This window comes from Alosa alosa, chromosome 18 (assembly GCF_017589495.1).
Source record: "Alosa alosa isolate M-15738 ecotype Scorff River chromosome 18, AALO_Geno_1.1, whole genome shotgun sequence".
NCBI lineage: Eukaryota > Metazoa > Chordata > Actinopteri > Clupeiformes > Clupeidae > Alosa > Alosa alosa.
In genome coordinates this window covers 31426271-31451030 of record NC_063206.1, presented here as the reverse complement: position 1 = coordinate 31451030, position 24760 = coordinate 31426271, and the positions used below count along the sequence as shown (strand labels likewise).

The following is a 24760-nucleotide window of genomic DNA, read 5'->3' as shown; positions in this document are numbered from 1 at the left end:
ATATTATGGCTTAAAATCAAATTCTCAATGGAGAAAATGAATGGGATTTTCTACTTCCAGCCCTGGAGTGGGCGGTCACTATTGAGCTTTATTCAGAATCTAAAAACATAAACTATGTTATATCCTAGCATTGAAATGCTAACAAATGCTAATACTGTTGTTTCACACTAACAAGGCCAGCACATCAACAATGATGTTGGCTTAGTGGCTATCCTGTACATAATTACTGATCACAAACACAATCATTACTTTTGCTTAGGTAAACAAACACAATGGTATCTCTGTATGGATCCTACAAATGTTGGCCATCACAATGACGTAAAGCCAAGTTGGTGGTCAAAAAAGTAGTCTACTTTGATGTTTGCCCTACAGGATTGCATTGCTGTTAGTAATAGCATTTTAAATTGATATTGCACAAATTACCATGTTTTTTGTACCTAATGGCAGTTTGTGACTAAAACATCTAAACATAGGGCCCATGTTGAAAAGATATCCCTTTATGTTAATTCATTTTAGCTTGCACAATCTCTTAAATGAACCCACATAAATAGTACACATTGGAAAAAAAGAAGCTTAGAAGCTTAACATTAGGTTGCGGTCAGCTACTGTTCTGCATACAGTACTAACTCTTCCTTTTACCCAACATGTATTTATTATGACAAACACATCATAAAATACAGTATACTCAATACAGAGGAACTACACCTGATATAAAAAAAACTCCACTATTACCAATGAATTATAACATATTATATATGAAGGGTTCAGATGCAAAAGCCTCTAAACGCCACCTATGTCAAAAATGAGATAAAGATGGTGAGGGGATGCTCTCCACACATAGTATACGCTAATCAAATAATTTAACTTCTAAACCCACTAAATACCACTCTCTTCCTGGTCTGAAATATCGATTTATAGGCAAAAACCTATAGGAATCTGAATTTAAATGCTCATTTAAAAGAAAAGTGGTCAGACGGAACTCTTCATATGTATGTGGTAGTTATTGGTAGGCAAATACAGGAAAACTACAGCTCAAATACAATACAGAGAAACTACTACTGTGGAAACTACAGCTCATTAACATTTGTCAATTTAACAATATTCAACTGTAACTGTTACATAGTTATTAACATATTTGCACTTTCGGAGTAAACATATCAGCACATTATACATTTAAGTATTTCTTAATACAAATCCTATCTTACACCCAGCACAATCGCTATATTAATGCCACTAAAAATGATAACGCCACTGACCAAGAAAAACCTGGTCTAAAGTGAAAGGTGCATGTTAAGCATTTTGAAGGCGCCCTCTCACAAAATGTAAGCAGTCCTTAGCAACGAGTCCCAGGCAACAACTCATCTGCTTGGATGAATATCCTTAGGATTTTTATCATTTGTCATTTGAATATTATTGGGGTAAGTGTTATTTTTTTAGGCTATGTTTTCGATTGTAAACCCTTGTCAGTCAATAGTGAAAGTAAATGTAAACTAAGTGTAAACTAAGTGTTTTGTCTTTGACTTGATTTTTTTTTACTTAGTTTTGTCGTTGGCTGTGAGACTGAGGTGAAGTTTAGGTTGGACTTTCAACTGTTGAAACCGGCCACAATGAATATAATGAATACCTTGAGATGTATCAATAGGCTCTAAAGAGACATAAGGTGCATATAAAGCAGATCCATATAGATTATTTGTCAAATAGATAGTATCATGGGATGGAACCCAACTTCTGTCAAAGCTCATATTTTTTAAAAAGAAATCAGTGAAACAGTATCCTTACAAACAATAAGCAACATTTTACTCCTTTCCTTACCCACTTAGCATTATATTCCTTCATTAACAAAATACATTAATTGCAGAGTAAACACTTTGGTTTATTACGTGATGTTGATGGCTATGTAAACATATACTTGTCAGTCCATTCCGACTGGAACTGCCGATTTTCATCTTCAATTTTACGTTGAAAGCCAGATTTGAAGGCAGTTTGCGGGCGGACTGCAAGTAAAATCCAACGGGCCGCATCCGGCCCGCGACCTGCTAGTTGAATAGCCCTGATGTAGGCTTTACCATGGCAGTAGTCTCTACACATATCTGCCCCTTCATGTATGCTTCCCCTTTCCCTTGAATAGGAAATAGGCTGCCCGATAACTGCCCAAAGTGCGTTGCAAGATGCCGCTGAGTGGGGGCTTGCCTAAAAGGACTTTGGCTATACTCTGTGACTGCTAGTCACACACACATTTTAGGAAAGCAACGATTAGTGGAATCCTGGTGTTGCATACATGGTCTTGCATGTAAGCAGATTTCTTCTGCAGAGGTGTGCTCACTCATTGTCAAAATTCCAACACACTGTTTGATGTTGCGTTCCTTGCTCTTAAAGGAAAGGACAGATGCCTCTCTCATTGGTTTAATAGATGTTACGGCCAAAACACACTTGTGACTAATTAAGAAACATACCTACAACTCTTTTTAAACAATGCGCCTGCCGATCATATTACACCATCAAGATAGCAATTTCGGACTGGACACAACCTGTGCTTAAACCATACATCTCAGACCATGTGTTTCAGACCGTCAAGATAGGGCCCATTGTCTGTGAGTTTCATCACAGCATTTTAGACAGTACCTGAGAAATTATGCGAATTACAACTGTCCTCAGTCTTCCTCAATAAATTAACTTGCAAAACAGAGGGTTTACCATGACTTTGGAGACCCAGAGCAGTAAAGGGGGGGTTTGCGCTTGGGGCCGAAATTCTTCATTTGTACAGGTGCACTGTTTCATGTGTCAATACCATTGTCCAGGTATTGTTTACCAAATGAAATGTGAAAAATGATTCATATTTAATAATAATTGTGGTCAAAATTATTATTTTTGCCCTACTGACTAACTTCCATGGTCCTCTTTTTTACTGTAATCATCATTTGTACTACCTTCATTAACATATGCTCTATCAAGGTGTATAATGCATTGCTTTCACTGATATACACTATCATAGTGACAGCATTCTATATTTACTCTGGAGGATATAATATCACTTTACCATTGATTTATTTTCTTGTATGTTTTTCTTGATTTTGTATGTGTCGTATTTAAACCACTGAATGCCTATATCCCTGGGATCAATAAAGCATCTATCTATGTGTTTCTGTATTTATAACCAACAAATGACAGATCATGCTATGGGTAAATATTTCATAGCAGAAATCAGGGGAGTGAGTACATGACATGAAAATTAACATCATAAAGTTAAGAGTCGCTGTTACCAATTCCAACAACATAAATATACAAATTTGACTAAGCCAAACAGTGACCAGGACCTCTTCTTTGAAATTCTTATATTACCAATAATAATAATCTAATTAGCATTAGAGCTAGTTAACCTACTAAGTTAGTTCCCCTGTCCAGTGCCCTAGCAGCGCTGTTGATATATTAATCAGAGGCCAGGCCTATGTTTATGTAGTAAAAAGTAGACTACATTTTAGGCTTGGTACGGTGCGCATGTGAATAAAAATAATTGAGCATCCTAATGTAACATTTGAAAATTGTAGATGCTCTTGAGTAAGAGTGAGAAGCAGTTTGCAGAAGCCTAAAGCTACTCCTATTCATTGGGGAAATGTTGGTGCCCCCTCTGACACTTGGTGCCCTACAGTATGCAAAAGGTCAGTATGAGCTCAACATTGGTTCCTATTTGGGCACCCATTGGACTTGCACCAAGTATCCTAGTAGTTCATTATTTTAACCATTGTCTTTAACATAGCAGTTATATTTTAGATATATGCCAGCAAGTACATCTGATTTTTAGATACATTGGTATACTGCCTTAATCTTTTTTTTTTTTTTTTTTTTTTTTTTTTTTTTTTTTTGGGGGCTTTTCCCATGCTCTTTCTACCCTTCCTTCCTGCATTCCCTGGTATTTAATTTCATATGAATGAATTTTGATAGGAGGAGACCCTATAACAAAACCTCTAAATCATTGCTGAACAATGAACGTTGGTCCAAGGTATATCATAAGTAATAGTTCTGATGTCAGAAATCAGAGTGACCTTGTTGCATTATAATCAGAACTACAGAATAAATAGGTAACATGTTCAATTAATTTCATATTGATTAAGGTATGGCTTTTACTTTAGGCCAGAGCAAGTGAATTGACCTTTAATGAGGTATTAAAATCATACTGGCATTCTGAAGTTGTGTTGGTAGTTCAAGCTCAAACAAGAGTTAATGCCACAGTGTCCATATTCTAGTCACAATAGCCTACTTCATAATTTGGATTCAGCCATCTAATGCACAAGACATGCCCCACTGTACAGTCAATTTGTAGGCTAGAATCAGATATTCATCTAACTGGAATAATCATGAACTCAGACTTGCTCATCAATCTGAGAAAAGTACAATTAAGGGGAGGCTTCAAATGATTATTGTTGCCATTTTCCCTCTAAATAAGTGAGGGAATAAGTAAGTATTGCTGAAATATGTGAAAGAATTAGCAAGTATGCTTATATATAATACAAAAAGCTATCTATCTATCTATCTAAAAAATAAATGGCAATAACAGAATTCGTCATATGCCTTGACAAAGCTAAAGAATGGACTGAAATATTTGTAGGTGCAAACATGTGTGACACATATATGGTCATCCATCCTATATTTATTTCAAATCCCATTTAGAATGCAAACTCACGTGTTGTTCCTCTGTTGTGTGTTGGTGTGGACGTGATGGCCAACAACTTGGTGTTTTGATTCTGTGTCCATAGTTGTGTGGAGTCATGTAGCACTGTTGGGTTGGAGGTCTTCGTACTGGAAGTTGAGATGCCCTCATTGGAGTTGGTGCTAACTGCACTGGTGGTGGTGAACATGGGGGTGTGAGGCCCATGACGCATGGTAGTGCTCCCTTGTGTAGCTTGTTTGCCTGGCATAGTACCCTTGCTTGTGGTGGAGCTTACTGGGTGAACACCAGGCCTTGTTCTGCTTCGCACCACAGTAGCTGTAGTGCTATACGACATCGTCGAGCTGACTAAATGTGTGACAGCAGTGGTGGTAGTAGTATCGAAGCTCTTTGGGAAGGTACTGGGCTTTGACAGGAAAATAGGATCCTGCCCAATGCCCTTGGCATTAACCAGATCTGTGGGCACATAATCTCGCACTGAGCCCACCACAATCCACTTGAGAAGCATCAAGCTCAGTCCAAGGCCAATGAATCCGATGAAGAGTGGTACTACACACAACCATGTCTGCTGCCGGGGCCACAGGGCACAGGGACCACAGCGCAGGTGTCTCTGTCCCCTGGCAGGAGCTTGCTGGTTGCTCCCAGGTCTCCTGTTTTCTTCTGGTTCCTCCAGAATCATGGCCCCGGAGGTAACACCCACACCAGAACTCTCACTCATCTTTCCAGCAGTGCAGCATGGGTTAATCTCATTTGCTAGTTGGAATTATCGATGTTAACATCAAATACTAAAATTATGGTGATGCAGTGCTGTCCAACAGCTGCAATCCGTAAACCAGCAACAGACATTTACTCACAGCATTTATATATATATATATATATATATATATATATATATTTTATATATATATGCACCGCACACCATACACACCCTCACAGACATAGACATTTGGCAGTGTCGCAATGGTGGATTAATCCTTTGTCCAATATCCAGCTGCAAAGGTGTGTCAAACCTAAAATTGTAACATCTCAGTAGAAAGGACAGATACAAAGTAAATGAAAGAACCTTTCATTATAATCTAAAAAAAATAATCCTTTTGTGGATCCTGTTGTCGCTCCTTGACCCTGCTACACCCAAGCAGATTACACATCCCCATGTATTTCTGAGTGCTATATTTTCCTGAATTGAATTAGCCCCACAATTTGACCCAAAAGCATGACATTATTTCCATTTTTTTGGCTTTACAGTAGCCCGTTTAAAAACCTGTTTGGATAAAATTGATTTGCAGCCCATTCTCGGTGTTGCTACTGCTCCTAACGCTGAGTCAGCTCACCAGGTCCTGGAAAGCCTCTTCTTTTTGGCTGGAGAATACACCACCTCATTTGATCACCATTCTGGACTAGACCACTTAGCTGTGGTATATCTTCATATCCAATATCCGCTTTTCATGAATATAAAATGCAAGCGTCGCAGAAAAGACACATATACAACAGTCTTCGGTTTGACATTCAAGCGGAAAAAAAAAATCAAAAGGGAGCAGAGAAATGGACAGACAATGTGTCACCAAACCAATCTCCAGAGTAATCCTGTCACATCTGTCCACTAAAAGCTATGGTCCCCTGGTGCAGTTAGGTCTGTGAAGCAGTGCTTTTCCAATGCCTGCTAATGCAGCCTTTGGTGGGTAGCTTGTGTGCATCCGCTTGCGACATTCCGCCACAGAGGGAGAAAAAGAGAGAGAGGAAAAAGGGAGGGGTAGGACAGGGAACAGCCCATTGAAAATAGAGGGGGAGAGAGGAAAATAGAGTAAGAGAGCGGGGGATGGTTGATGGTTCTTTTCTTTAGGACAAAAAGCTGCAGTCCAGTTCATGATTTGGGGTATCATTTGGCTCCCCTCACTCACAATAATGACAGGTCAATGACTAAGCCATGTCTGGATTTTGCAGCAATGGCACTCCCCGATCCCTTGCAGTGTTTATCTAGTGTTCCAGCCTTCCTGTAGCTATGATGATACTCGGGAGGAGACAGCTGCTTCCCTCTGCAGCTTATGCTGGGTGGAAAAAGGAGAGAAAATGGGCGCCACGAAGCAGGGATGGATCAGGCTGTGTGTGTGTGGGGTGAGGGGGATGGGGGTTGGGGGCTCTGCACCTGCTCCTTCCACCAGCTCAGAAAATATTCTCCGCCTCCATCATGGGAGGGGCTGTGAGTGTGTATATGTGAGAGACATGTGTGCTCAGAATAATAAAGTGAGAGAAGGATAGATCAGTTAAAATGGAAAGGATATGAGAGAAGGATAGATCAGTTAAAATGTCAGTGCACCAAGGCAGACAGAGGAGATATGTACAGATGGGAGACAATTTGCTCAGACTGAATGAGGTTGAAAGAGACAGATCAGAAAAAAAACGTGAGGTATTGCATGGTGGCAACATGAGCAAACGAGAAACTCTTGTTATGATGCATTAGATGTCTTCAACAGTTCATAGGCTAGCACAGTCTGCCTCAGTGTCCCTCCAATAAAGGAACCCCTTTCTGCCCCTCCCTCTGTTTCACATACAAACAAGAATAAAGGATGGGAGACTCACTTCCTAAACGTGATACATGCCTATTCTCTGTTTCTCTTTTTTTTTCTTCATCATGCTGCAGTTTTGCCATTGCAGTCACCTACACATTTTCATTGGAATAGAGCAGATGCAGGTTTATTAATGACAGGGCTTTCCAATAGGCCATTTGTTTGTATGCGGGCTGCTATATATCAGCGTGTTTAAATAATACAAATTTTGCATGCATTCATTTGCATTTTGTAACATGATTGTACTGAGGTTGTCTATTATACTAGTTCAGTGTGTAGCGCTCTTGCTCCTTAAATTAATAATAAGAATGGGAACTACCGTATCTGCTAGGTTCTAGGAGCTGGTATAAGGTTATTAGAAATCGTATGAATGACTAGGAGAGTAACAAATAAACAATAAAGTCATTCAAGTTGGTTACAATTGAACAGGTGACAATTTTATTGTCTACAGATCAGAGCACTATAAAGTGCAGACAGTAATATAAAATTAAACCACCCAAAGAGCTCTTCCCAAAAAAACAAAATAAATAAAATATGTATGTATATGTGTGTGTGTGTATGGAAGTTCTTGAATGTGTGAATCAATGTCTCTTTCATTATGCACAATCTTAAAAGATCTTATCTGGAATCTGGTTGAGATTTGGTGGTCAGTCAGTCAAGTCAGTCAATTCAATCTTTGTAGGCAAATCCTCACTCTCCGGCTGGCCACACCGGTGGGTAAGGGTCTGTCTACAATCTTCAGATCTTGGGTTGGCTCGCCACTGAACCGCACGGTTCAGAATCGGTTCTGGTCAGGAGTCAATAAAAAAAACAATCTACACATAGTGCAGAATGCAAGAAATTAATCTTGGATCTATAACACTGACTTCTCTATCAAATCAAACAATCTAATCATGTGATATAACCAAAACATAAAATACAGCTGTTCAATCATGAAATGAATGAATACAATGAATACCATTTTGGTAAGCAAAATGGATTGGCTATCACCATCAACAAAATTAATAAATGGTATTTGAATGTAAACAAATGGATTGTCTTATTACCATTCACAGCAGTACAGTATCTAAATTACAATATATTACAATTTTACTCTATTACTGTTTATCTATTTATCTGTTAAAACTTTACATGTAAACCTTCTTTCTTGTTGTGTAAATATATTTACAATGTGTAATACAGCTAATTTATTATTTATCATATATGATGTAAGCTAAGCTTATTTATATGAATAGTTTCATTACTTCTTTACATAAAAATAGTGGATCAAAACAAAACAACAAAGAGTGTGAACCAGAGAATCAACCTCTAGAGCAGCGGTCCCCAACCACCGGGCCGCAGGACATTCCTAACCGGGCCGTAGCCTACGACATGAGTTTAAAAAAAATGCATGCGAACTAAACTAAATTTAATTCGCAATAATGTCACGTTTTTACATGGCATAGGTCTATATGCAGTTGTTTGATTGCACGCATGTTTGCATTTTGCAAGGTCTATTTTCTTACGTCTGTCTGTCCCGCCTTCAACACTTTTACATATTGCCTTCAGCGCCCGCGCAGCCTCAGGTCAGCTCACTTCACTTGATCAGTTCTTGGCGAACGGTAGTGTCACACGAAGTTAGCTAAACTGCTAGAATGAGCAACAAAAAACAAGCATCTTTAGCAGGTCACTGGCCAGAGTGTTTGAGTTGCGAGAGCCGCTGCAGAGATTTCTTACAGAAAAAAAGTCACCGTTAGCTGCACATTTTAGTGATGAGGACTGGGTGTCAAAACTTCGATACCTGTGTGACATATTCGGGTTGCTTAATGACCTCAACCTGTCACTCCAGGGAGAATGACGACTGTCTTTAAACTGGCAGATAAAGTCGCTGCATTTAAAGCAAGCTTGATTTGTGGGGACGACGAGTGGACCGGGTGTATTTGATATGTTCCAAACAGTAGTGGGGTTTTTGGGAGAGACTGAAGCAGGGCCCATTCTCTCAGCTGGTGCGCTGATCACCTTGTTGCGCTTTCAAATGAGTTTGAGCGCTACTTCCCATCCTCCAAAGATCCACGGCAAACCAATGAGTGGGTCCGCAACCCATTTGTCAATATCCCGAATAGTCCTAACTTGTCAGCGGAGGAGGAAGAGCAGTTGATCGAAATTGCAAAATGACGGTGGTCTTAAGAGTGTGTATAAAGGAAACCTCTCTGGCGGGTTTTGGATCAAAACCAAAGCAGAATATCCTGAGATAGCCGTAAAAGCTGAAAACGTTTCCCACCACGTGCATCTATGCGAGGCCGGGTTTTCGCAATGACTGCAACTAAGACCAAATTGCGCAATCGACTGGACATTTCAAACACACTGAGGGTGTCACTGTCTTCCATCACCCCCAGATGGAAGCTTCTTGTTGCAGGGAAACAAGCATCTTTGATATGAAATAACTAATTAGTATTGTATTTAATTACATTTAGGAAAGAATTGAGCGATGTCAAAGTATTTTGTAGCAAGTAGCTCTGCTTACCGGAGCTTCGTAGTGAAAAGTATAACGTTGAGCACTGGCTTCAAGTTGGTTTTCACTTCTGGGTTGATCTTTGATATAAAATAACTAATTAATATTGAATTTCACTACATTTATGAAAGAACTGAGCAATTTCAAAGTATTTAGTACCTTTTTTTCCTTTCGGACGTTAGGCTTGGGTTTTTTCTCCAGTATGAAAGCGTAACGACAAACTGACATTGGCATAACAACAGCTGAATATGTGGCGCGTGCACTACCCTGAGGTCAAACTATGCTACGACGTCTTTTCATGCTAATAATGGCTCAATAGTAACCATTTCATATGGGTTACACCCTCCCGTCTTGAATCAGCATGAGTCCCTTCATGAGCTAGTCTGGAGCTCAAATAGGATAACTATCATAGTTATATATCTACTATCCTTTCAATTGCTTGGTCAAAGTTTTCCAAGAATTTCTGGGCAAATGAGATAAAGGGCTTTCCCCACTGGGAGAATCAGAAGCGTTCAGGAGGTTGTCAAGTTCTTTCAGATCTGCGAATGGAGTTGTCACCTATGGGATTGTCACTTTCCTTTTTCTCGTCGGTTGTGCGAGAGATGGGTGCCTCAATGGACTCAGCATCCTGGTGAACTTTCACGGGTCCTCCATCTCCAGAGTCCATTTCTCCATTTGCAGTCTGCTCCCATCCTTCATCTGCAGTGTTTCCAGTACAGGGCTGCTCAGCCACGATCTCAGTCTGAGGTTCAGAGCGAAGAGAGCTAACATCACGCTCATCCTGGGGCTGAGAAGTTGAGGGGTTCGCAGAGGAGGATGGTAAGTAGTCGTCTTGAGCTGGAGGCGCACTCTGTTGTTTTCTCCTTGGGATGTCACACACTTTCACAATTCTCTCCTCAGGTAAGACAGATGACGGGACTGGACAGGTAAGTAGGTCATCATCAGACTCAGTAAGTATGTCGTTCTCAGACTCAGAGGGATTTTGCGAGAGTCGGGGGTGACTTTTCCGGGTTCTTGGGCGACAAACTGTGGGTTCGCTGGGTTTTTCTTCCTCTTCTTCAGTTAGGTCACCGCAGGCAAGTAAGAGATCCCTATGCAGGGTTCGGACAGGGCCACCTCCACTGATAGGCTGGACTTTGTACACAGGTAGGTCTCCCATCCTTTCCAGAACTTTGTACATAGTGGACTCCCACTTGTCAGCGAGTTTGTTTGTTCCGCAGCCGCAGGTTTCTCACCAACACTTGATCTCCTTCCTCCAGTGTTGATTCTCTAACTGCTTCATCGAAGCGGCGCTTGTTCCGGGCAGCAACCTTTTGTGAGTTTTCCTTGGCAATCCGATAACTCTCTTGAAGCCTCGCTTTCAGTTTCTTGACATATTCGGAATAGGACTTTGGAGAACCATGCTTTGCAAGTAGGCGGAAGGCAATGTCCACTGTTAGACGGGGTTGTCACCCGAACAATAGCTCATAGGGGCTGAAACCAGTGACATCGTTCTTGGTACAATTGTAGGCATGGGTAAGTGGTTTGACATAGTCGCGCCAATGACTTTTCTGTTTGTATTTCAAGGTTCCCAACATGCCTAAAAGAGTTCTATTGAACCTTTCCACTGGGTTTCCCCTTGGGTGATGGGGACTTGTACGCACTTTAGTGATGCCCGCAAGAGCACACAGTTCTTTAATGAGTTGAGACTCAAAATTCCGGCCCTGATCACTCAGCAGTCGCTCTGGAAACCCGTTGTAGACCAAGAACTGTTCCCACAGGGTCTTTGCAACAGTAGTGGCCTTTTGATCTTTTGTGGGTATGGCCACGGCGTACTTGGTAAAATGGTCTGTTATGACCAAGATGTCTTTGGTATTGTGACTGTCGGGCTCCAGGGACAGGTAATCCATGCAAAACAGTTCCATGGGACGAGTTGTGTGGATGTTTACAAGAGGTGCTGACTTTTCAGGTGGTGTTTTCCTTCTGACACAACGTCCACATGATTTGATTTTCATCTCCACGTCCGCAGCCAATTTAGGCCAATAGAATCTTGACCTGACCAAGCCTGAGTTCGTTCCAAACCCATATGCCCCATATCGTCATGCAGGCACGTGAGAATGGCGGGTCTCAAAGACTTAGGAGCCACGAACTGGTAAGTTGTGTCGTTGTCTGATTGACGAGTTCGGTAGAGAAGACCATCTCTCAATTCCAACTTCTTCCATTCCTTTAGCATTAGCTTGAGTTCTGGGGAGTCAGGAACAAAGTCGGGTCTGGCATCACCTCCAGCCTCCAAGACCGTGATGACCTGCCCAATCACTGGGTCGGACCTCTGATGCTGTTGGAGTTCCACTTGGCTGTACGAAGGTATGCTGCAACAGCCCAGGGATTCTCTCTTCTCCGAAGACATCTGGTACTGCATCAGGGTGAATGGCCAAGTTGTCATCACTTTCAGATAGGAGATGGCGTTGACACAAGACAGCAACTGTGTCCGCTGGTAGGCCTTGTTGGTTGGGAGATGAAGAAAGATGGTGTGAAGTGAACTGTTTGATCCGTTCTCTCTCTTCCAGAGACACATCGTCATCAGCCAGAGGATCATGAGGCCACCTGGAAAGACCATCTGCATCCTGGTTGCTTTTTCCAGCTCGGTACTTTATGTTGAAGTCAAAGGTGGAGAGGGCAGCTAGCCAACGGTAGCTGGCAGCATCCAGTTTAGCAGACTTCAGGACATACGTCAGTGGGTTGTTGTCAGTTACAACCGTGAATGGGTTCCCGTAGAGGTAGTCTTGGAATTTCTCCACAATGGACCACTTCAGAGCCAGAAATTCTAGTTTATGGGCTGGATATCTCTTTTCACTTGATGAAAGCCCCCTGCTTGCATAAGCGATGACTCTCATCTCCCCTTCTTGTTCTTGGTAGAGGGCAGCCCCTAGACCTGAAGTGCTTGCGTCTGTGTGGAGAACATATGGGCATTTTGGATCAGCAAAGTCAAGGACAGGTGCGGAGGTAAGTTTCTCAATGATTGTTTCGAATTGTCATGAGCTCTCTCTCTCTGCCTGGTAACACGCGCTGATTGAAGCCTGATGACCTCCACCTGTTCCTGCTCTGCTCTGCCTCACCCTTGTTTACCTACCAGCTGCACTGCATTCACCACTCATCATGCCCTGTATTTAAAGCCTTGCTTTTCAGTCCACATTTGTCAGATCGTCTGCAAACCCGCACCAGTTACCTGCCTGTCTTGGAAAACGACTCTGACTCTTTGCCTGTGAACCCAGACCCGCCGACTACCTCTTTGATCTCCAGCCCGGTAATCTTGACCTGCCTTCCGTCTCTCTTCTACTGAAATACAGCCTAGCCCTTGACTGTACTGCTGCTTCGTTTCAATTGCTGTTGTGTGTGTGTTTCCCCAGGACTTCCCGGATCATCCAGCTCCTGCCATTGCTGCTCGGCTATTGGGGAACACACACACGCAGACTCTTGAACTCCCCGAACCCCTGAAACCCCTGTAACCCCCAACCCTTAAATAAACATTCTAACGTGACGCTTTTGTGGTCCTCGTCCTGTTTGGTGTCTGACACGAATGCTGATTGGCATGGAGCCGTCTACCGCTCGTTAAATGGTTCTTTGGGGTTGTAGTAACCCCCCCGACTAGAGGCTTTCTGGCCCTTCTTGTGAGGTGGGTAGCCCCCAGTGAGGTCATTTAGGGGTCTGACTATTTTTGAATAGTCTCGGATAAAGCGGCGGTAATACCCTGCGAACCCGAGGAAGGACTTGAGCTCACTGAGGGTTTGGGGTCTTGGCCAGGTGCGGAGGGCACTCACTTTGTCAGGGTCGGTCTCAACTCCTCTACTTGAGACAATGTGGCCTAAATAGCGCACTTTGGAGTGGCATTTCTTGGGAGATAGTCTTAGGCCGTTTTCTCTCATTTGTTGAAGGACGTGCTTCAGCCTGGTCTCGTGTTCTTCTAGTGTGCTTGAAAACACGATGATGTCATCGAGGAACACCAACACTTCCTTCAGATTGATGCTGCCCATCACTTTCTCCATGAGACGTTGGAAGGTGCTAGGTGCATTAGTTATGCCTTGGGGCATGCGGTTGAACTCGTAAAACCCCAGGGGGCAGACAAAAGCGGTCTTGGGCTTATCACGTTCCTCCATCTCGATCTGGTAATATCCGGATTTTAGATCCATCACGGAAAACCATTTTGATCCAGCAAGGACTGAGAAGGCTTCCTCGAGGTTGGGGAGTGCATAAGCGTCTTTGATGGTAAGCATGTTGAGCTTGCGGTAGTCGATGCAAAGATGGACCTCTCCACTTTTCTTTTTCACAACGACGATGGGTAAAGCGTATGGCGACTCTGATTCACGGATCACTCCCATACGCTGTAGTCATTGAGACTCTTTGTTATCCTGTCCTTCCATTCCTCAGGGAGAGGGGAATCATGGAAGTCAAAGGTGAGTCCTTTTTTTGCAGGTTCCTTGCCTGTGTCTGGAGAGATTGCACAACACACTACGGTCTCTGTGCCATTGTTGGAGTCTGGTGGGCTGTCGTGGATTGCTTTTGGAGTGTGCAGCTCAGCGATGACACAGTTGGAAGGAAGGGTCACAGCATGCTCATTCTCATTCCTGACCCACACAGATAATCTGCAGGGTCGCTGCCTAGGCAGAGTGACAAGACAACTCTCTACAAAGACTCCTCCAAGCAAGGTGGATGATTCTGGTTGTTCAATTACAGCATACTGACTAGTGGTGTTGGCTCTCATAAATCCTTCAAGGCAGACTCTGTCTTGAGCAGGGATGACTTGCTGCACTTTGTCTTTGAGAGTTGTTAGGCCTATCAACCCTGAAGAATTCTCTCTATTTCTGATCTTAAGTACACGGATAATCTGTCTATAACCATAGACGGAGGACAGTTTGTTTGGATTTCTATCATTACAGTGTTCTTCATACAAAATGTCAAGTGCATTTGTGCCAATAAGTACAGGTGAGTCAATATTACTGCGGATGTCTGGAACAACTAAAGCTAAGGCAGAGATTTCAGGTTCTGTTTCAACAAATTCTTTTGGGAATTTAAGACTAATGGGAACATAGCCTAAGTACGGGACATTCTGACCATTTGCACCCTCAACATCTAAGGTTGTGAGGGGTTGAATGGGAAGTTCTGAGAGATGCTTATTGTAGAAGGAGCTAGATATTGTGGTAACCTGAGACCCTGAGTCGAGAAGGCAATTACAATCAATTCCTGACACAATAACATTAGCTACACATTTCTGTCCTACAAGTCTCTGAGGTAATCTAGTTTGAGTGTCTGCTCTGTGGGAGTGGATGGATGCTCTAGTTTTTGGTTTGGGACATTTATCATTTACAGCTCCTGATAGCCCCTCAACAGGAACTGACTCTCGTTTAAATTTTCCCAAGCTGCCTGCTTTTGTTTCAGTTCTTTATTTTTCTGCTCAACCAGTCCAGGATTTGGCTCACTAGTGCAAGATGGCTTGATATGGCCGTTCTCACCACATTTGAAACAATACCATGGTCGCGGTTTCCTTTTGTGGTTCGATTCTGCAGAGCTTGAGGGTCTGTCCTCAGTGGAGGGTTTGGTTTGGGACTTTGGTTTATTCTTGGACTGGCCTTGCTGTGAGGTCAAAGATGCTTTCAGAGAGGCTATCTGCGCTTGTAGTGCTTCCATCTGTTTTTCAAGCTTTTGAGTGTGACTGGGGTACGCCTCACTTGCCGATGCACTGATGTCAGGGACATATTCGTTTGATGTGAGGGAGTTTAACTGGGCTTTCGCTTTGTTGAGGCCCAAGTGCTGTCTCATCCGGCTGGATTTAGCAGCTTGGCGGTCCTCCTCAGTACGTAGCCAGAGGAGCAGCTCGGAGAGGCGGCTTCGTTTTCTTTTGCTCTAACTGGAGACTGGTTATCAGAGCATTGTCCCAGCAGCCCCGGAAGAACTGTTTGAGCAGCTGGCTATCTGTTTCACTAGAAGCTAGGCCACCTCTCTTGACTACTTTGCACAGTGTTGCCTGCAAGCGCTGCACATAGGCAGATGGCTTCTCTCCAGAGTCCTGGTTGGTGGTAAGGAACTTGGCAAAAAGTTAATCTCCGTCCTCGACAACGCCATATGCCGAGTCGAGCAGGGCAAGATACTCATGAGGGGTGGAACTAGGACCTAGATGCTTGACGATATTGGCAGCAGGCGGGAGGAGGCTCTCGGCGATTTTGCGGGTGTTGTGTTTGTCGGACACAGTGGGGTCTCCGAGTTGGAATTCTACATTGCTGCGCCATGTCTCATAGTCAGACTCTGCATTTGGGCATGGTATCTTCCCCGAGAAGGGTCTGATTCTGGTGTTTCCATGATACTGAGGTGATACATCAGCACTCCTAATGACATGCTCAACCACAACTTTTTGCACTTCAGGGGGGGTCAAGTAATCAGGGGGTATGTACAGGGGTTTGTTCTGAGGCAAGGGGAATGCCTGTGCGCCTGAGTCAGGTGAGGGAGTGTCATGTTTAAAGGAGCGGGCTCTAACGCTAGCATTAAGTGCTGGATCATGGCCATTAGTGGGCGGGATCTCTTTATTTAATTTTGATGAGTCTGGTTCAGTTGACTGTGTCTGAGTAGATTTTTGAATTCTAGCTAATTCATCTAATAAAACTTTTCCAAAGTCTGTTCCACTAAGTTTGGCAACATTCTGCAGTTCGGCTAGATAGGTCTGGTTTAAGGAAGACCCTCGATCGGCATTATATAAATCAGACAGAAGCTGAATGTGATATGTAACCTCCGGCTCACTAGTAGGCCTGTTACATGGTAAAATATCCTTTAAAAGCTCTATAGAGTCACCCAAACTAAATTCTACTATGGATGAGTCTGGTAACTTAGCTGCAGTGCTAGGTACCTCAACAATTCTTTCAATCTTACCGTACTGCTCTAAATGCTGGAATACTTCATCATCAATGGATTCACCAGTTAGACCACTAACTAGAACTGCATTAGGAACTTTTATGTTTTCAGTCCTAACCACATCCATGTTTGCAATGTTACCAGAGATTGTTTGTAATTAGATTCATTAAAATTCAAACAATGAGAAAATAAAAATGTCAAGCTGTTCAATTTTTAGATCAACCAACTCGTTGGCTGGCTCGCTAAGTTTTATGTAGCACTCTTGCTCCTTAAATTAATAATAAGAACAATGTGAACTACAGTATCTGCTAGGTTCTAGGAGCTGGTATAAGGTTATTAGAAATAGTATGAATGACAAGTAAACAAATAAAATGAGTAACAAATAAACAATAAAGTCATTCAAGTTGGTTACAATTGAACAGGTGACAATTTTATTGTCTACAGATCAGAGCACTATAAAGTGCAGACAGTAATATAAAATTAAACCACCCAAAGAGCTCTTCCCCAAAAAACAAAATAAATAAAATATGTATGTATATGTGTGTGTGTGTATGAAAGTTCTTGAATGTGTGAATCAATGTCTCTTTCAGTATGCACAATCTTAAAAGATCTTATCTGGAATCTGGTTGAGATTTGGTGGTCAGTCAGTCAATTCAATCTTTGTAGGCAAATCCTCGCTCTCCGGCTGGCCACACCGGTGGGTAGGGGTCTGTCTACAATCTTCAGATCTCGGGTTGATTCTTTTTACATTTATTTGTTACCGTTTCACCATGGCTTTTGCTGAGAAATAAATAGTGAGAAACAAACACTTTGCTGAACTTAAATCAAACATTCTTTAGAACACAAGAACTTGATCAACTGTCTGCTTTCATTTTTGAACGAAATTACATTGCAAGAAGTGATGGGACTACTTGTGGAGTATTATGAAAGACAAGCACAAAATGATACTGTATGTTTCAGCGGTATTTACATTGTGCATATTTTACAGAACATTGGGAAATCCCATTCAAGACAATGCAGCATTCTACTAGCATTGCGAAGATACAATATATTACAATTTTACTCTATTACTGTTTATCTATTTATCTGTTAAAACTTTACATGTAAACCTTCTTTCTTGTTGTGTAAATATATTTACAATGTGTAATACAGCTAATTTATTATTTATCATATATGATGTAAGCTAAGCTGTATAATAAATAAAAATATTTAGGCTAAAATAGGAAGGACATAGAAAGATGCTGTGTGTCAACAATAACAGTGAAAGTAGTACATTTTAACAACTTGCCGAAATGACTGACCCTTTGGTAAATGCTTTACATATGTAATATTCAATGGAATCCATATTTTTCACATTGTGGCCATGCCATTTCCTCTTGACATATGGGCTGCACTTGGTGAAAAAAAACACATGGTTGCATTTGTTCACTGAAAATATATAGAATTGTTCTGGGTTTTGTTTCTAGAAAGGGTTGCTGGATTTACTTCCACCACAATCTTGGTAGTTGGAACTGTCGTGTGGTGTGGTGTTTCTAGAAAGGGTAGTTCTAATAATCAATCACAAAAATGGACAGAAAGCTTGGTGTTTGGAAGAACAATGGTAAATTACTTGTAATTACTTGGAAACCCACATTTAAAAAGTGATTTATGAAAAGGCATTAAAATTGTGGATAGCATTTTGGAAAATAATTCTTCATTTATTAAAACTAAAAGTTAAAATAAGAGTTGCAAGCGCTGACACTTTGTTTAGTACTGAAGTTCACCTACAGTGCAGTTTCAAATTATTACTGTAAAGTTAAATATACGCATCAGACATTGTCAAAGTGCCTATAGCACATTCGGTTGTGGGTCGCTATATTCATGCAAGATTCTGTCCAGTCTTCCACCAAATGCACTATTGAATTTGTTGTATTCAATTCGCTAAAGAAAGAATACTAAGCCGAAAAGATGCAGTAGCCTAGTTGTTGTTTGGACAGATAACGAAGTTTAGGCCTACCAACAGTGCAGTTTCAGCTTATCGAAGTTACTGTAAATGTCTGACATTCAGCACGCACACCATCTGACACCAAAATATCCCATACCGAGACGGCGCCTACCCCGAATCGGCGAGTGCCATACTCTTTTTACTGGCCATTCCAATGCACTTACACATCAACTTACATAGTCTACTCCTCTGTCGCATGTGGTGCCTTTCTGGCCTGATAGCCTAAAACAGAGGTAGGCCTGGTATAATATACAGTACCCTCCAGAATTATTGGCACCCCTGCTAAAGTTGATTAAAAAACGGGTATAAAAAATAATCTGTTGGTGATTTATTGTAATCTCACAATGAAAAAAAAAAATAGGAAAAATCCAACCTTGAAGGGAAGCAAATTTATTTTGAGAAAAAGGAAAATCTCAAAAGAAATAAATATTTTTAACAAAAACACATTGCTCACAATTATTGGCACCCCTGCTTATAATACCTTCTTAAGCCTCCCTTTGCCAATAAAACAGCTTAATATTCACCTATGACACCCCATAAAGTTGGAGAATACAAAGCAAGAGATTTAAGACCGTTCGTCTTTACAAAATCTCCCCAGATCGTCCAGATTTCTAGGTCCACACTTTGCATTCTCGTGCATTCTCCTCTTTGACTCACCCCACTATTTCTCTATGGAGTTTAGATCAGGGGACTGAGATGGCAATGGCCGAAGCTTGATTTTGTGTTCAGTAAACCATATTTGTTTCGATCTGGACGATTGTTTTGGTTCATTGACCTGATGAATGATCCAATCATGACCAACTTTTAGATGTCCTTTGAAAATGTTCAGGTTTTTCTTGTTGTTCAGGATACCGTGCACCTTAATTAGATTCCCAAGGCCTTTGGGAATAAAAACAGCCCCACAATAGCACAGCGCCTCCACCGTAATTCTCATTAGGTATGGGATTCAGTCTAGTTCTCTATATATGTCAAACACACCTAACGTGTTTCTAGCCAAAGAGTGCAATTTTCATTTCATTTGACAATACACCACACTTCCAGACAAAGTCACTGTACCATTAAGTAACTCCTGTCGTTTACATTGGTAATTAAATGACTGGACAGGATGTTACCTAGCATGCCCTCTAAACAAGCTATTAGCAATGAGGTCACTTTCGAAGATTTTTTGGGGGACTTGGTGACCCCAAGATGACACCTTTCTGTGTAACTCTCCAATAGTGGTTCTTATGGATTTTACCATTCTCCATATTGTACGTGGGGGCAAGATAACCTTGGGTCTTTGTCCAAGCATGTTTGACACATTTCCAGTTGATTAGAACCATTTAATCATTGTTTTAACTGTAAATATAGGCATTTTCAACAAAGTAACTAGTTTTTTATAGACATTCCCTGACTTACAAATGTCAACACACTTTCTTTTCATTTAAATTTAGTGTATTCTCTTGTCTTTCTGATGTTGACAAATGACTAGAGGATTTAGTCTCTGTGTCACTTTATTTTCATACCTTAGTGAAAAAGAAAGTCATGAACTACTTCTGAAAGTTCACAGACACTCTGATTAACTTAAATATGTTGAAATTAGATACGAAAAGTCTTTTGTTAGGTTTTGTATATAAGATTTTTCTAGGGGTGCCAATAATTGTGAGCAACGTGTTTTCATTAAAAATATTTATTTCTTTATGAGATTTTCCTTTTTCTCAGAATAAATGTTCTTCCCTTCAAGAGTTTGAATTGTGAGAGTACAATGAATCATCAAAAGATTATTTTTTATACCTGTTTTTAGTCAACTTTACCCAAGGTGCCAATAATTCTGGAGGGCACTGTATATTTTTTAAAAAACATTGTATCTTTGTATTAATGGTTACTTAGGATACTATTTGACACTTTATCATTTGGAGAGCCATTTGTGAGGGAGACAGTTGATAACCTAAAACTACATTTGATTACTTTTTTAGGGCTGTCAAGGGATTAAAAAATAAAAATTAATTCATTACATACACTTTAAAAAAGGAAAAGTCAGGGCTGTCCAATTTATCAAACTATATAATGTTACAATCACATGCAGCAGTCTAGTTTTGAATGAAACACAGCCATATTGTGTTCAAATAGTAATGTCAATTGAGCAATCCATGTTTTCTAATTGAATCAAGTTGGTAACCGTATATACTGGGGAAAAGGGAAATAGAGGGTTTGTCACATTTACTAAACACAAAACATGAAATTAAACAAACTCATCTTTCTTTCAAATATTTTCATTAAAAATATTTATTTCTTTATGAGATTTTCCTTTTTCTCAGAATAAATGTTCTTTTGAGTGGATTTTTCCTCATTGTTTTCATTGTGAGTGCAATGAATCATCATATTACGTTGAACTGACATATCTTGCCACAGCAATAGATTGATTCAACATAATCATGTCAGATCAATGTGAAGCACCTAAATAGGCTACTGAACCAGCAAGGCAAATAGGGAGGGAAAGTGAAAACCAGCGCCCCAAGTGGTTGCGTTCCTATCGAAGAGCAGATCCAATGTTAAGTCCCATAGACCTATTTTTAAAAAAATACCAAATCAGCTAAGTTATCCACCAAAAATATTGTTCAGTGTATATACAGTAATAATCTTCTAACTGTGAAAAGGCCCTATTTTGCCTTATTTTAAAAAATCGAAATTGCTCCTTTTGTTTAATAAACGGATTACAAAAGAAGTCACGTGACTTTACCCTTCGACGTTACTCACGGTAGCATGGTTTGTTTATTAGCCTGGTTAGCATTGACACTTACTGCCAGCTCTTCATGTGAGTCGAAGCACAACACCAGTTATCCAGATATAAAGGTAATCACCACACAGTTTACATCATGCTCCGTTATTACAAAAATATGTTAAGCCAGTTAAGCAAATTGCCGTATTGATCAGTTAGAGATTAAGCGCCCAAACCTTTGTGTCACATGCAACTGTAGTTCGTTATTACCATGTTAAGACAAAAACTCAAAACAATTCAACTGATCCTAAAAATAAGGTATGACCACTAGAAGCAATAGAGGTGACCCCAGTGCCTAACATATGGAAGGCATTAAATTAAGATCCCAATGTGCACCGAGATATATTTTTTCTAAAACAAAATCCCATCCACTCCGCTAAACTCTAGGAACGCAACCAGTAGGTGGCGATGAGATTACTTTCCCTGCCTTGCTGGTTCAGTAGCCTACTTAGGTGCTTCACATTGATCTGACATGATTATGTTGAATAAATCTATTGCTGTGGCAAGATATGTCAGTTCAACGTAATAACATTGTGTTTCTCTTATATGTCCATATTTATTTTATGCTAGTCTCTAGACTTTATTCTTGCACTGTTGGACTTTCTTATTTGCACCATCACCATGACACTCAGTCTCTTAGAGCACCTTACCATGCATACAGAATCACAGGCTCAGTCCCTGCCCTGTCACTGCAAAGCACCTCATGCTTAATCATCCAAGCACACTATATGGGTATCTGATTTAGTTTTATTTAGTATATTTAGTATTTTAGTATTTCTCTTTATTGTCTAGTGGTGTTTTTTTATATTTAACGCCGCTCAAAGTAATCTCTCCCCAAGACCGCGGGAGAGCCCTTTTTGTTCAGCCTGGCAGGCCTCCTACAGGTACTCAATAGGACCAATTAGGGACGGCAGCGTCTGTGGGAAACTGAAAAACAAAACAACCACCAGGGGAAGCAGACAAACCTGCAGAGTTCGTCACATCCCCCCCATACAAAGTTGACCCCAAAGTCATCAGTCAAAATACACAAAACACCACATAGAGGCCTATATCGACATAAACAGCACACATACATAATACTTTCTTTATACAACCACCTAACACCAACAAATAATAATTCAAAAGTGTATGAGGTAATACTCATCTGTCCAGTTTCTTTAAAACTCTTTATGTATCAGTCCTTTAGCCTAATCCCGGGCCCTGGGAGACCAAAGGCAGACCAAAGGCAGAACAAGCATAAGGAAACAGTAGGACTTTATGCGAGAGCGCGAGACAGAGCATCCGCCACTACGATGTTCGCACCTTTCACGTGACCGATCTCCAAGTGATATGGCTGCAAGAATAATAACCAACGCATAAGGCGTTGGTTTGGATTTTGCAGGGAATTCAAAAACGTCAAGGGGTTATGATCGCTATATATTACAAGAGGTGTGTGTCCTCCGACATATACTTTGAAGTGCTGTAAGGCCCAAATGAGGGCCAGTGCTTCCTTCTCAATAACAGCGTACATATGGCGTGAATTTTCTGGAGAAGTAAGAAATGGCCCGGCGAAGGCCATTTTCATCTTCCTGCAAGAGCACTGCCCCAGCCCCAACGTTACTAGCGTCCACCTCAAGTTGGAAGGGCATTCGAAAATTGAGGAGCCATTAGAACTGGAGAGGTCGTGAGGAGTCGTTTGACTGATTCAAACGCGTTCTGACAGGAGGCAGACCAGAGGAACTTAGCTGACGCCTTCAAGAGACCAGTTAGAGGCTCCACAAACGTGGAGAATGTTTTACAGAAGCACCGGTAGAAGCCTATCATGCCTAGGAACCGCATCAGTTCTTTCTTGGAGGTCGGCGGAGGAAAGCGGTCAATCGCGTCGACCTTCGCTCGCACAGGACGCACTTTGCCCTGGTAACGGGAACGAGTCTGGCTTAGTCACGGCATTTACTTTACGATAGTCCGTGCAAAAACGGAATGTACCGTCAGGTTTATTCACCAAGACACACGGAGAGGCCCAGCTAGAAGAAGAGGGCTCGGCGAGGTCATTGTCAAGAAGGGAGCATACCTATGTTCCCCGGGTCCTATGTTTCCCGCTTTGTATGGGACCGGGGAACATAGGACCCTTTTTTAAAACCCTAACCATAACCATAATCCTAACCCTAACCCTAATCCCGAGCGGGGAACATAGGACCTGGGGAACATAGGGATGCTTAACTTCATACTTAAGATGGCTCTGTTTGTCTGTGGAGACTCGGTAAAAACGCTGCCTGATGGGCTCAGCAACACTCACGTCAATGTCACGTTGTATGAGTGATGTCTGAGATGGCCTGTCTGCACACAAACATTTGAATTCATTAATTACACTAATTAACTCTGAGCGCATTTCAACGGGCAAGTGGCTAAGAACCTCTGGCAGGTTATTCAGGGACTCTGAGTTCTTCAAACACGCCCTCAACACTGCATCGTCTGGGCCATGCAGCTCCTCCCCCTCCAATATAACCTCAGAGCTGACTGGAAAAGAAGAAGAGAGTTCTGGAGCCGGCAATACAGATAGGCCTTTAGCATCCTCCCGCTCATAGTATGCCTTTAACAAATTGACATGGCAAAGTTGTGTGGACTTACGCCTATTTGGAGTCGCAATAACATAATTTTCATTAGACACTTGCCATACTTGCATAGTACATGGTAAGGGCCATCGGATTTGGCTTGAAACGGGGAACCGGCCACTGGTAATAAAGCTAGGACCCCGTCCCCAGTTTTAAACTCGCATCAGACAGACCGACGGTCATAACGTTTTTTTCATTTTTTCCTGGGCCTTCTCTAAGTTTTCACGAGCGACCCGCCCAGCCTCATATAATCTCCGTTTAAAACCATCAACATAATCGGTGAGTTTTTTCGGAGGCTCTACAGCAGCCCATTGTTCCCGCAATGCGGCTAGCTGCCCACACACTGAATGACCAAACACCTGAGCATTTGGACTGAATCCAGTGCTCTCCTGAGTTACCTCTCTAGCAGCTAGCAGTAGCCAAGGGAGTCCCTCCTCCCAATCACCAGCGAGCTCCACGCAATATGCCCTAAGCAAAGATTTTTATGTCTGGTGGAAGCGCTCTAACGCTCCCTGACTCTGCGGGTGATAAGCGGACGCCTGGTTATGCTTAATCTTTAATAGACACAACACTTCCCCAAAAATACGCGAGGTGAAGTTCGAGCCCTTATCAGTCTGTATGACCTTCGGTATCCCGAAGTTCGAGATGAACTGAGTCAAAGCCTTCACAATCGGTTTTACTTTGATCGAGCGCAGGGGATAGGCAGCTGGATAGCGAGTTGTCTGGCACATGACGGTCAAAAGATACCTATTTCCAGACTTAGACTTCAGAAGGGGACCAACACAATCAACTATAAGGTGGTCGAAAGGGTTATCCGCTACAGTAATGGGTGA

The 24760-nt window shown here is 41.7% G+C and overlaps 1 protein-coding gene across 2 annotated transcripts in view; it reads right to left on the bottom strand.

Annotated features, from left to right (window-relative positions):
* LOC125311968 (pro-neuregulin-3, membrane-bound isoform) overlaps positions 1-5537 on the bottom strand; it is an 80837-nt gene extending 75300 nt beyond the window's left edge. The window contains exon 1 of one of the 2 annotated variants that reach the window (XM_048270379.1): positions 4679-5537. In XM_048270379.1, the coding sequence (XP_048126336.1) occupies positions 4679-5381 (703 nt within the window). In that variant the 5' untranslated portion in view covers positions 5382-5537. The remainder of the gene's footprint in view (positions 1-4678) is intronic. The other variant, XM_048270378.1, reaches the window with a different exon arrangement.
* Positions 5538-24760: the final 19223 nt, after the last annotated feature.